Source organism: Pogona vitticeps, chromosome 1, assembly GCF_051106095.1.
Source record: "Pogona vitticeps strain Pit_001003342236 chromosome 1, PviZW2.1, whole genome shotgun sequence".
Classification (NCBI taxonomy): domain Eukaryota; kingdom Metazoa; phylum Chordata; class Lepidosauria; order Squamata; family Agamidae; genus Pogona; species Pogona vitticeps.
Window position 1 is genome coordinate 47,099,654 of NC_135783.1, and position 13,680 is coordinate 47,113,333.

At 43.3% G+C, this 13,680-nt stretch overlaps 1 protein-coding gene across 14 annotated transcripts in view; it reads right to left on the reverse strand.

Annotated features, from left to right (window-relative positions):
• Positions 1–8,256: 8,256 nt before the first annotated feature.
• Positions 8,257–13,680, reverse strand: part of SLC29A1 (solute carrier family 29 member 1 (Augustine blood group)) — a 94,495-nt gene continuing 89,071 nt past the window's right edge. For all 14 annotated transcript variants that reach the window (XM_020785071.3, XM_072991727.2, XM_072991716.2 and 11 more), the window contains 2 exons: positions 11,886–12,085; positions 8,257–9,536 (listed from right to left, as the gene is read on the reverse strand). In XM_020785071.3, the coding sequence (XP_020640730.3) occupies positions 9,425–9,536; positions 11,886–12,085 (312 nt within the window). In that variant the 3' untranslated portion in view covers positions 8,257–9,424. The remainder of the gene's footprint in view (positions 9,537–11,885; positions 12,086–13,680) is intronic.

Here is a 13,680-nt window from a genome sequence, read left to right on the forward strand (position 1 = left end):
CTTACTATATACTAGTGACACCTCACAAGCCCCATTGGTGATTAGAGATACTTATTACTATGTTATTCCTACTTGTTATCTACAACCTGGGATTAATTTAACCATCGTTATTGTTTACAGAACAATGCTTCCTAGGAGGGAAAATGAATCAATAAGAGTTTTAAAGGTCATTCCCAGATGTGAAATGTCACACTAGCAACAACTTGTATAAATATATAATTATTTGCCATGTAGTTCCACTCTTATGTCTGAAGAAATGGATTTGTCCAAAAAAGCTCACATTAAAATACATGTACAGTGGTTAGTCTTTAAGGTGCTACAACGTGCTTGTCTTCTTTGAGTTTTGCCTGATATGCTAGCACGAACTAAACGGCCACCTCTTCTAAAATGACACTATTTCTGTCATATTTTTTTTTGCTTCTCACCTGTAGTTAATGATTCTAAGTGCTTCTTCAATCATAGGTTTTTTCTTCTTCTCACTACATGGATTGTTTTTTTGCATTCTATCCTGCTAATACAGTTTACAGTTGTTCTGTTTCAAAATCAACTGCATTTAGTAACTCAAGTTGATCTTACTTGGGTTTTCAAAGTATGTGAGATGTTCAAGTCATGGTTTACCATAGCCAATCTGACCCCCACCCTCATTTTCAAGGTGATGCAAGAATTTGAACCAAGGTCTCCTGAGCCCAAACTGACATTCAATCCACTATACCAGAGTTGGGCTCCCTCTTTAAAATTGTTTTTAGAGAGCCAGACAATGTTGTTTTTGTGGGGGAAGCAGGAAAGCTGGCTAGAACCCAACGTGAACTATGCATGTGCGCTGAAGACAACAACATTATGGATCAATAAGCATTTTTTTAAAAAAAGTAGACACCAACATGAACTGGCATTTCCAGTAGTTGGCACCTGTGAATGCTCTAACACAGGGGTCTCAAACATGCAGCCCGGGGGCCATTTGCGGCCTGCCGGATGATAGTTTGTGGCCCCCGCCTTGCCTGACCCCAAAGCACCCACGTGTCCTCTGTTGTCAAGAGTAAAAAAAAAAGCCTTGCCTCGCTTGCTGGCTCTCTTGTTGGCAAGGTGATGTCTCTGCTTTTTAAGATGCTGTCAATGTTTGTCATCGCTTTCCCCCCAAAAAGCAGTCTTTTAATTTCATGGCTCCATCTGCAGTGATCATGGAGCCCAAGAAAATAAAATCTGTCACTGCCTCCATATCTTCCCCTTCTGTTTGCCAGGAGGTGATGGGACCAGTGGCCATGATCTTAGTTTTTTTGATGTTGAGCTTCAGACCTTATTTTGCACTCTCCTCTTTCACTCTCATTACAAGGTTCCTTAATTCCTCCTCACTTTCTGCCATCAGAGTGGTATCATCTGCATATTGGAGACTGTTGATATTTCTTCCGGCAATCTTAATTCTGGCTTGGGATTCCTCCAGTCCAGCCTTTCTCATGATGTATTCTGCATATAAGTTGAATAAGCTGGGGGACAATATACAGCCTTGTCGTACTCCTTTCCCAATTTTGAACCAACCAGTTGTTCCATATGCAGTTCTAACTGTTGCTTCCTGTCCCATGTATAGGTTTCTCAGGAGACAGATAGTCAGGCACTCCCATTTCTTTAAGAACTTGCCATAGTTTGTTGTGGTCCACAGTCAAAGGCTTTTGCATAGTCAATGAAGCAGAAGTAGATGTTTTTCTGGAACTCTCCGGCTTTCTCCATAATCCAGCGCATGTTAGCAATTTGGTCTCTAGTTCCTTTGCCCCTTCAAAATCCAGTTTGTACTTTTAAGAATTCTCGGTCCACATACTGCTAAAGCCTACCTTGTAGGATTTTAAGCATAACCTTGCTAGCGTGTGAAATGAGTGCAATCGTACAGTAGTTGGAACATTCTTTGGCACTGCCCTTCTTTGGAATTGGGATGTAGACTGTTTTTTTCCAGTCCTCTGGCCACTGTTGAGTTTTTCAAACTTCCTGGCATATTGAATGTAGCACCTTAACAGCATCATCTTTTAAGATTTTAAATAGTTCAACTAGAATGCCATCACCTCCACTGGCCTTGTTGTTAGACAAGCTTTCTAAGGCCCACTTGACTTCACTCTCCAGGATGTCTGGCTCAAGGTCAGCAACCACATTATCTGGGTTGTCTGGGATATCCAAATCTTTCTGGTATAATTCCTCTGTGTATTCTTGCCACCTCTTCTTGATGTCTTCTGCTTCTGTTAGGTCCCTCCCATTTTTGCCCTTTATCATGTCCATCTTTGCACAAAATGTTCCTCTAATATCTCCAATTTTCCTGAACAGATCTCTGGTTTTTCCTTTTCTATTATTTTCCTCTATTTCTTTACATTGTTCATTTAAGAAAGCCCTCTTGTCTCTCCTATTTATTTATTTATTTATTTATTTATTTATTTATTTATTTATTTATTTATTTATTTATTTATTTATTTATTTATTCATTCATTCTTTGGAAGTCTGCATTCAATTTTCTGTAACTTTCCCTATCTCCCTTGCATTTTGCTTCCCTTCTCCTCTCTGCTATTTCTAAGGCCTCGTTGGACAGCCACTTTGCCTTCTTGCATTTCCTTTTCTTTCGGATGGTTTTTGTTGCTGCCTCCTGTACAATGTTTCGAGCATCCATCCATAGTTCTTCAGGCACTCTGTCCACCAAATTGAATTCCTTAAATCTCTTCTTCACTTCCACTGTGTATTCATAAAGGATTTGGTTTAGATTATACCTGACTAGCCCAATGGTTTTTCCTACTCCTTAAAACCACTCCTAAAATACAGTAAAAAGCCGTTAGGGTCGCTGTAACTCGGCGCGGAGTTGACTGCACGTAACGGGACGAAAAAGGGGGCGTTAGCAGGAAAATATATAAAAGTGGTCTGCCTTGCCTATATCTCACTGTTGGAGCGCTTCTGTTCTAGCGCTCTAAAGGAGGAGGTGCTCTTCACTCGAGTGATGATGTTATTTCCTAATCATGTTTCTTACATAGTGGGACCCACAAGGTCTTTTCCCTCCTTAAGTAGAAGAGAAAGCTATGGGTGGAAACGTCCCGACTCTATGACGAATCCCCCCCACCCCGGTATGGCGAGCGCAGGAGGCACCCAAGGAGGAAACCGGAGCCATTCCTGCAAGAGCGGAAGGCATGAAATGGGGGGAGAGCTTGCCTTTCGCTCTTGAATCCCAATCTGCAACTTGGCAGCCCTTCCTCGGGATCTGCCGCCTCGTTGTGACAGGCAAAGCTTTCTACCCACGCTCAGGAGCGTTCTCTTCATTTTGCCTCACAAGCTGCCAAGACTCCCGCAGACGCCCTCTCCCCCACCCCGGGGGGGGGTAACTCTGATAAGCAGTGTACAGGTGGGACTCAGCACCGCCAGCTCTCGGGATGAATTCCTTCGGGCCCATTTAACTTTACTAAAGCGGCCTTCCAGCCGGGCTGCGGGCAGCCTCCACACACACACCCCCCCGCGAGAGCACGAGCGGGACCGGCGGGGGGCGGAATCTGAGCGGGGCCCACCGACGCGGCGGCTTGCGAGGACTATTTGCAGAGGGTCTTCGTGTGGAAGCGGAGGGAGATGGCGGTCGGTCGGTGGTGCGGCTTCCTTCCAGTAGCTTCCACGGCTCTTGGCCCCTCCTCCTTGTGACTTTTCGCAGGGGCTCTGACTTCCTTTCCTCTCGCGCCTGCCTTCCCGCGCCGGCCGGAGGAACCCCAAGCGCCGCAACAGGTCCATCCCCTTTACCTGCCCCCCCTCCCCGCCCCTCCCCTCCCCGCAAAGTCGAGTCGAGTGACCATGTGGCCTGTTGTATGCGGGGCCCTCTTCCGTTGGAAAGGCTGCCAGGGCAGGGTGCCCTCTCTCGCCGAAGCTGCCCTCCGTCCAAGCGGCCCTGTTCTTTTATTTTGAAAGAGTAAAAAAAAAAAAGAACCCCCCTCCAAGGCAGAGTCGGGGGGGGGGCTTGGCCTTGCCCCGGACGGAGCAGGCGCACGTCATGCTCTTCCCCTCTATAGTGAGAAATCCTGCCTTGCTGCTGAAATGCACAGGAATCGTTATTAATACTTTTGCATGTGTAGATTTTATGCCGTTGGGTCCTGCAGGTGGTGCTGCTTGACTGATCCTGCACACAGGGTGCTCTTCTTCACAGGTTCCTCCTCACCCTGGAGAGAAGCCCCAAGAAGGGTGCCGGAGGGGTCTCTCCTGGGTCCAACGGTGATCAGTTTATTTATAAGTTACTTGGATGAAGGCACAGAAAGGAGAGTCAAAAGATTCTATGGAACTGGGAGAAGTAACTACCTAATACTGTAGTTCAAAGACAGGCAAGGCAAATCCAATGACTAAAGTACTGTGCCGCCTTTAAGGGAGAGTGATTTCTTTGGGGTTAAGTTTTGGAGAAAAAAAGTACATTGGAGCCTTTTCAAGAGAGGCTGCATGGCCACATGTTGGGGAAGCTGCAGGTGTGGAATTCCTGCTTCAGCCTTTGCAGTCTTCCACCTCTGCAATCCAGTGATTCTTTTGTAGAGATGCAGTAAATAGTTCTTCTTTAATATTCCCCCTCCCCCTTTCCATCACAGCAATTGCAGAAGTGCCTTCTGGAACTTGGGTTGGGTGTGGTAGGCAGCAGTCTTGCCATTTCTGCTGGCTCCATGAACCCAAAATCCTGGCAGGCATGAAACTCACCAATAGGTGAATTTTTTGTCAGGACATGAAAATCATTGATAACTTGGACTATGGCCAGCACCTATCAAGTCACATATGTTTTGGGCTTTAGATGTAAAACTACATACAGTGGTGCCTCGACTTATGAACTTAATCCATTCCAGAAGATGGTTGTAACTCCAAATGGTCATAAATTGAAGCACCATTTCCCATAGGAATGCATTGAAATTCAATTACTGTAACCCGTTCTGACCGGAAAAAAACCCCACTGCAAGACCCGTCGGAAACATGATTAATCCGTTCCAGCCAAAGGGGGGGGGGAGCAAACAAACCATGCAAGACCCATCAGAAATCCAAAGAAAGCAAAGCAAAAAGCAACTAAACCTCACAAGACCCATCAGAAATGGGGGAACAACCCAAAAGCAAACAACCCCCCCCAAGACTCATCGGAAATCGGGGGAAAAACCCAACAAATAAATCTCCCAAGACCCATCACAGCATAGAAACATAATCCCACCACCCAGCCCAAAACCACACTGCAAAACCCACCCAGAACATTTTTTTAAAAGCAGAAAGCAGCACATTACCTTACCAGGCAGTCCGAAGCCTCCTCTGATCCCAATCACTCTAACCTTGGGGCGAAATAGCTACAAAGAAGCAGCCTCTTCGCCTACCATCAGTTAGCAATTTGAATTCTCCACCTTTTTTCCCTGCCTTTTTTTGGTTGTAACTCGAAGCTCCGGCCGCAAGTGGAAGTAAAATCTTGTGGCCGGAGCTGGTCATAACTCGAAATGGTCGTATGTCGGGACATTCATAAGTCGAGGCACCACTGTAGATGTCATGGGACATTCCAGTCCAGATTTCCTGGGAGCAAACTGATAATGAATGGTGGATCTGCTAGTGATTTTAATGTCAAACATGTAAGAGGAAAATCTGACATGCAATTTCTCAGCATGCCCAAAAATGAGGCAAGTACTGTGAAACCCCTTGATAACATTTGAAAGATTTAGCATACTTCCCGAAAATACTGTTTTTTCATCTGTTGGTAGTGCAGGCCCTCTGCTGGGGAAAATGACGGTGTTCAGTGTCAAAGACATAACAGTACAGTATTTCCAGGACTGACTGCCACTTTCAGCAGAAATTTGTAGCAAATGTGCAATAAAAGCTATTTGATTTCTTGTCAGTGAATTCATTTATGATATTCATAGGATGAGATTTCACAAGTATTAACATGCATGCTTGATGTTGTGGGACCCCCTGAATCATATTTCCTCTCATTTGAAATGTAGTTATTTTATTTCTTTCTAAGCCATTTTCTATATGCTGGATTAGATTTAAGATATGAGCCATACAGCTTTTGCCAGGTCTTAAAGCTTGCCTGTTCTGGAATTAGAAGTGGTTTAATTTTAGGGGCCAGATGGTTTGATAACATGTGTTCAAACACTTTGTATAAGTGTCATAGGAGAGAGATTGGTCTGAGTAGGTAACGCCATAGATTTTTAAATGGCACAGCACTCTTTGAGTTTAATGCCTTGAGTTTAATTATACCAAAAGGATTTTTTTTCCATAATAAAGAAGCAAGAATCCCCTTTCCTTCTACCAAGCAGATGACCTGACATGTGGAGCAAGCAATCCATGGCAATATGACAACCACGCTTGAGTGCCTGCAGGAGGGGGGTATGTTCTATGAAAAGATCACCATGAAGCGAACACTTCATTGGCTTGTGAACCATATTAACATTTAGTATCCATGTTACAGAAATATAAATGTGTGCACTCCACCATCTCTGTTGTGTACATAGTGTTGAAATAGGCTATTGGCTGTAGTATGTGGAAAATCAGGCTATGATAAATCAGTTAAGCTTTCTTAGACCATTTTTGGGGTATGTCATCATGTGACAATAAATCTGAAAGGGAGATTGTTGCTGGACACTGTACGAAGCAGTACATGAGTCTAAGTGAGAAATCAGAATCAAGCTGCCAGCAGAATTGAAAAATATATGCGAATAACCTGCACCTCACAATAAAGGTTTCATAACAAGGATGTCTAGGAAGACTTTCTTCTTCATGAGTGAAAAAAAAATGGCTTATTCTCATCCTCTGTGGAGAGATGAAGCATTTATAAACAATGAAAATGCTTATACCTCAATACCTGGAGAATCACTGATATGATTGAGGTTATCTGATCTCATACTAAATCAACTTTATAATGGATAAATATCAGCTGGAGTGCAAGATTAGTACAGTGGACCCTCGACTTACAGACGGCTCGACTTACAGACTTTTCAAGTTACAGACTTCTCTGGCTGCAAAATTTAGATTGGACTTGCAGCCGGAGAATTGACCAACAGACCAGAAAAAAACCAAAATGGAACAAAAATAGAATAAAAACTGCCAGTTATGGGATTAATCAGTTTTCAGTGCATTGTAGGTCAATGGAGATTCGACTTACAGACTTTTTGACTTGCAGCCACCGTTCCAATACGGATTAATTCCGTAAGTAGAGGGTCCACTGTATTGAGGAATCTTGATTTCAAATCCCTGCTCGGGAGTGAGGTTTACTGGATGATTTTAGGTAAAGGTAAAGGTTCCCCTTTGTGCAGCACACAAAGGCTTCTGCAGTTTAGCCCGCAGCGCCACCACGTCGATGATTTTAGGACACTCATAAACTTTAAGCCCAGCCTATTTCACAATGGAACTAACATGTTAATTGGCGTGCTAAGTAATAGAGATGTGTTGTATAAATTTGGGAAATTATTATGCCATCTTGTATGCCTTCAAATGAGAAAAACTATCCACAAGGCGCTTTGGTTCTGCGGTATATAGCTGTGGCCAACAGGTGGCACTTTAGCTCCACCATTGCCTGGAAAAGAAAAAGGGGTCCCTGTATGAAGACTGGAGACAGGCAATAGATTTTAAGGCTCTGAAAAAGGATTGAGAAAGAAACTATACTGGTAGAAAACAGATTACAGTACTAACTCATTTACTTTGTCTAATTGTTACTTTGGTGAGCACTCTCTTTGCCACTGCTTCTTCCCCAAATGTACTCTGTCAGTGTCTTTTCTACAACTGAAGTTAAATGCATAATACTGTATTAAATAGGAATGTGTGTGTGTTTGGGGGAAACAAGTAATTAAACAGACACACTTGTTACTGTTCTTTCTACAGTAGTAACTTGGTTTCCGAACGCCTCAGTTTACGTAATTTTCAGTTTACGAACCGAAATCCGTAAGAAACAAAGCCCCGGTTTACGTTTTCTCTCTTTTTTTCACACTACAAAAGGATTTTCCAGGGCGCGTCGCGCCAATATCGCTGCCCCTTTCATAGCACAATTGGCATTTCAGTTTGTTTTTCAGGTACAGAATGCTCAGAAGTGGTTTACTGTTTTTTTCTTTTCTTCTGGAGACAGACTGCAGTTTGCTCAGACACACAGGCTGGCCATATTTGCAGGAGGCACAGTGGGGGAATTGAACTCCCAGTCTCTGGCTCTGCAGCCAAATAGCTAAACCACTGAACTATCCAGCCAGCTATCCTCTGGAATAGTCCTTCATAATGAAAAAACACATAATACTTTAATAATAAAATCAGGTCAAAATGTGAAGCTTTTTTTTTTAAAAAAAAAGTCCTCATTTTAATTTGTCTTATAATACACATTTTTTTCCACACTCAAGAGGACTATGAGCTTTCTCTCTTAAAAAATAAAACAAATCATAAGCATTGCCATTCTTAAACAAAATACAAATACAATAGCCGAAATCCTGAGTTTTACAATGCAAGAATGTACACAGCAAGTAGCCAAAAAGTAACTGCAAGCACACTGGGCCTTTGCCCTGAACAATCAGGGGGCATGACAGAGATGGGGGGACACCCAGCCACTTTAGCATTAGGAGAAATACATTCTTTTGAAGATATGGGGGCTCATCCCTTGCTCCCATCAAGTGGCAACACATGTAGAAGTGTGTCAGATGATATGGAGGAGGTTTAGCAATCAGGGCATGTTCTGTCCGTCTGCAAAATGGCAAATTGTGCTTATTTACAAAGGCAATGTAATGGGCAGTAATTCAAGGCGCTTGACTGGTTAGAGGCCTTCATATTCTTGAATATACTCTCTCACAATCATAGAGAACCATAAGTTATGGATCAGAAATAGGCAGAATCCTTAATTGGAGCTGAAGCTGTTACCCATTTCTCTCCATGGGCAGAAACCTTTGGGGGAAAGGGGGCTGGGGTATGGCAGAATTGCAGTCCAAGTCAAATGTATCAGTTGTTTCAGTTGGGATTGTCATTCCGATAGCAAAGCAGACACTGATGAAGGTTGTGCACACAGAGTGAATCCATACAAACCACAGCAGAGTCAGGAGCCTGGACTGAGCTAGCCCGTGATGCTGATGAACAGCAAATCCCTTTTATGTGGCAGTAGAGAGAATCCAGCAATGTAAACGAAGTAGAATAGAAGGGCTTCAGCCATCTTTGCTCAAGAAAAACACACAGGGTGATTGATGAGAGTTTGGGATGTAACACAAGATAATCTTGGTGTAGGAAGACAGGTTTGACATAATGATGGACTGGTGGCCAGACATGGGTGTCATTCAGGAAAAGGAGCTAGGCAGTCTATGCAGCAGTTGAGAAGCCCCCTTCCAAGCCAAGAGGCACACCAGTCAGCTAAGCCAGTGAGTTCCTGGGCAGTGGGCAAAGACGTTCCCAGCGGTGCCCTGGCCTCTAAAGAGCTGGCTCTGCTCTTCTGACCAAAGAGCACCCAGGATTGTCTCCATTAGATGACATATTTTAAGGGAAAGGAAAGGATGGCTCCCAAGGCCAGGCCCAGCGAGAGGAAGAATGCCATGATGGTGCCTGCAGTCTCAGCTTCATGGGGCTGCACCTTCCTATATGGGGAAGAAAGGAGAAGAAAGACTGGTCAATTCAGTGGGATCAAACACCCGTCACCTATCAGCTGAGCACTCCCTCATATTCTTTCCCTCCTTCTCTGAAATTTAAAACTGCATGCCATGTAGGAACAGTGACACGTTTCTTGTTTGTTTATACTACTTGGTAAAGTGCCATGCCCGTGACAGCGTTATGCACTTTGCTAATCCTAACAAGCTAGACTAAGGGAGACCAAAAGGAGCACTCATTTTATGTAACACAGTGCAAATATTTTGGCCTACCACTCCCATTAGCCCCAGCCCAGAGGGTATAGCTAATGCTCAGGGGTTGTGGGAGCTATGATCCAAAACATCTCCCCCATTTATAACTAGCACTGGGCTAGATGAAGACTCCCCGTCCTTTTTTTTTTGGGGGGGGGGTTGAATGTATATATTTGGAGTTGTTCAAAATGTTGTAGACAAGAGTCTCAAAATGCCTGCAGGAAGATAAGGGAACTTATGCTGCTAGGAGACAAGAACAGTCTCTCTCTCCCCCCCGCCGCCAGTTTCCCTCTCCTTTTTAGAAGCACAGCATATCTGCTGTTGGGCAAGGGTCCAAAACACATGTGGTTGCCATTTACTCATGCTATGCAGGCAATGCACTAACTAACACTATTTTCTTCTGTTAAGAGAGGTGGCAAAATGAATGTATATTCTCTACATTTAAGCTGTGAAAGTGTTTCGGAAGTTACCATCCAAAAAAACAAGAGATTCAACCTAATATGTGCTGCACCTCTGTCCAAGGTTTCAGAGTCAGCTGAGTACACATCTACAACATGTTTGTAAACATAGAGTGGTGCCTCGACTTACGAACTTAATCTGTTCCGGAATGGTGTTTATAAATCGAATCAGCATTTCCCATAGGAATGCATTGAAAACTGATTAATCCGTTCCTGCTGTTTTTTGTTCTTATGTTGAGACGCCGTTCAAACCATTCATTCCCATAGGAACTAATGCAAAACTGGTTAATCCATTGTCTACCACTAGGGGGAGATTTTTTTTAACCTAAGATGACCTAAGGTTAAAAAAAGGGCAAGAAAGGAAGGAGGGAACAAACACTTTTTAAACAAAACACCTTTAAAACCAAGCACCTTTTAAACCAATTTTTACATTTTAAAATTACGGTACCAGGCAGTACAAAGTCTATTTCCCACTTTTTTCATGGTGTTTTTGTTCGCAAGTCGAAGCTCTGTTCGCAAGTCAAAGCAAAATTTAGTGAACAGAGCTGTTCGCAAAGTTGAACTGTTTGTATGTAGGGGTGTTCGTAAGTCGAGGCACCACTGTATTTATCAAGGATTAGTAGTTTCAATGATAACTTCTCTAACAGGGACTTTAATACTGCAGAATATATGAATTCTAAGAATTTAGGAACAGTCTTTGTAGTCAAGGAAGAAGGTGCCTCCAAGCAAATGATCAGGAATTTTTTAATATGAAGTCTACAAGTCTTTTTATGCAAAAATCCACTCTTAATCTGCTCCCCCGATGTTCCTTCTTCTGTAACTGAATTTAGACAGAAAAGAACTTCTCAGATAATTGGCAACCCTTGCCAATCTCCTGGAATCATCCAAAGGGCTACTAGAAGATGCCATCTACTTTCTGCTTACCCCATTCTATTAAGCCAAGGTTCCTTAACTGCACCTGTTTTTCATTTTCACATGTGCGTTTTGTATTCATAGGTCTGTCCAACTGAAGGGTGGGACAGGAGGGAGACTGACGTGAAGCAAAGTTTAGAGGAAGCTTATGCTCAGAAGTTCTGGGAGTTATGGACATGGGGAAATTTCTTATGGTCTTCTCTTTGTTTCTCCTGTAAAATAAGGAGGATCCTGACATTTTCCATAAGTAATGGCAAGGTCAAGATAGAGAGAAAATAATGTTTAAGCCTTTAAACCATATAGATTCTCTCTCACAGAAAATTTAAGGACTAGCTTTTTGAAGAATATGGATGTGGGAATATATTGAGTAGACTTTACTCTGGAAGGAACTTCAGAGGCAAATTCAGAAGAATGGAAGCCATCTTCATTTAGAACACTCTAGATTCTGAAAAGGCACCTAACATGGGTTTTATTGTGTGGTTAGACACTATGGATGGACACACACTGTGCAGAATCCTCTGCACATGTGGATAACCAAAAGGAAAGGGCTGTGGACCAATGCAGCAGCCTGGTGAGACTAGTGCCTTGTTCCATCAATTATCACCACCCCTCACAAAAGGCCCATGCTTATGCATCAAGTGGGAAAAGGAGAGGTTTGGTGAGAAGAGCTCAAGCTGGACTTTTGCTCACTGGTGTCCTCTCCTCCAATGATACTCACTTGGGTCCAAAGCACATACAGAGGCTGGCCAGGTAGCCATTGGAGATGGCGAAGAAGATCATGAAGACAATGTACCAAGCATCATGGGCAAACATGACAGGCAGGTTCTTGCGCGGCTGCACATTACACAGCATGAAGAGGGGAATGAAGACCACACGGACCACCACCATGAAGGGCAATAGGCGGCTGTCTTTTCCAGGCTGCAGGAGATGGAGAATGAACTAGGTATTAATAACTGCTGGGATTTCCTATCAATACAAAATAAAGCCTTAGAAGACCAGTTTTCACCTAGTCCATGGCAAGCCAGGGAGCTGCTAAAAATTCCCACTGCCTGCTAAAGTCCTGATATATATCGACCTCCCCGGCAGATGCTTTTTACAATGTTTTAAATGTGTACATTCAAAACTAAGATTCCTCCACTAGTTCTTGAGTGGTCCTACTTCTCAGTATTTTAGCAAAAATGGGCAAATTCAGTACCCAATGGGATCCAATCAACCTTGCAATGGCATCTAAGGGGCCAGAGAATATTCTGGTTCTCCACGCCCAGAGGCAGAACTCTGATCATAGATCTGCCCCAATGCGACAGACAGAATCCTGGATCCCCTACTTGACCTCATGGTTTTGATTCCATTTCATCACTCTGAAGTCTGGAAAGGTAAATGGTGGGCACATTTGAATATTCAACATCTGAAGTCATCCCCAGCCCTCTGCCTCACCCTCGAACTGGAAGATTCAGAGCAGCTTTGGGGTGAATTGACACCCTGGAGTTTTAGATTTTTCAGAGTGCTCTTATGAAGTCTATAGAATAATGGTAAATGCTGGTGCTCTCTCATTGAGGGGAACCCAGCAGGACAGTAGGTCTATAGTAGTTCTCATCGAAGTGTAGTTTCCCATGACACATCTACTTTGGCCCATGACTACAGAATTTCCCTGCTCACTGGAGGAATGTTTTTCTGTGTGGTGATTAATGCATGTATCACTCTGGCTTTCAAGCACAAACCCCAGATGTGTACTTTTTAATTCTGGACATGTTTGCTAGTGAGGAGAGCTCTCAATAGTGCTGTATTTTTCCATTTATAAGATGACCCAATGTATAAGACGAACCCCCCTTCTAAACCCAAATTAGAAAAAGCAGGGATCAAAGGGCTCCCTTTTTGCTAAGCCCCATGCCTTGGCAAAAGGCAAGGAAAGCGGCTGTCAAAGCGACTGCCACTTTTCCTTGGCTTTTGAGAAGGAACGGAGCTTAGCAAAAAGGAAGGGAGCAACGCTTCCCCTTCCTTTTTGCTAAAGCCCCGTGCCTTCGCAAAAGGCAGCGGTAAAGGCAGCTGCCTTCCATGAATAAAACGACCCTCAATTTTTTCTCAAATTATTTAACAAAAAAGTGTCATTTTATACACAGAAAAATATGGTATATATAAAGCTTACATAGATGCTACTACTTTTCTAAAGTACTTAAAAGAAATTTCTTAGACTGAATGTTTTGCTTCATTTTGTTTGTTTCTCATGAAAGAGGGAGAGAGAGAGAGAGAGAGAGAGAGAGAGAGCCTATTCCAGTTCCCCTCCGCCGTATCCATGGTGTAAAGCTGCAGGCTGTATTTTCCCCGTCCCTCCGTGGTGCCGGTATATTTATAACTTAAGAGGTTTCCAACCTATACAGCATTTCCTAAATTAAGGTTTCAAGGTAGAAAACTATTCATGCGGGACAGCAGTCTTGGAGAACAGCAATGAAAGAAGGAAATCAGGTTGGGAGTACAGTGGTGCCTTGCAAGACAGTTGCCTCGCGGGTCAATAAATC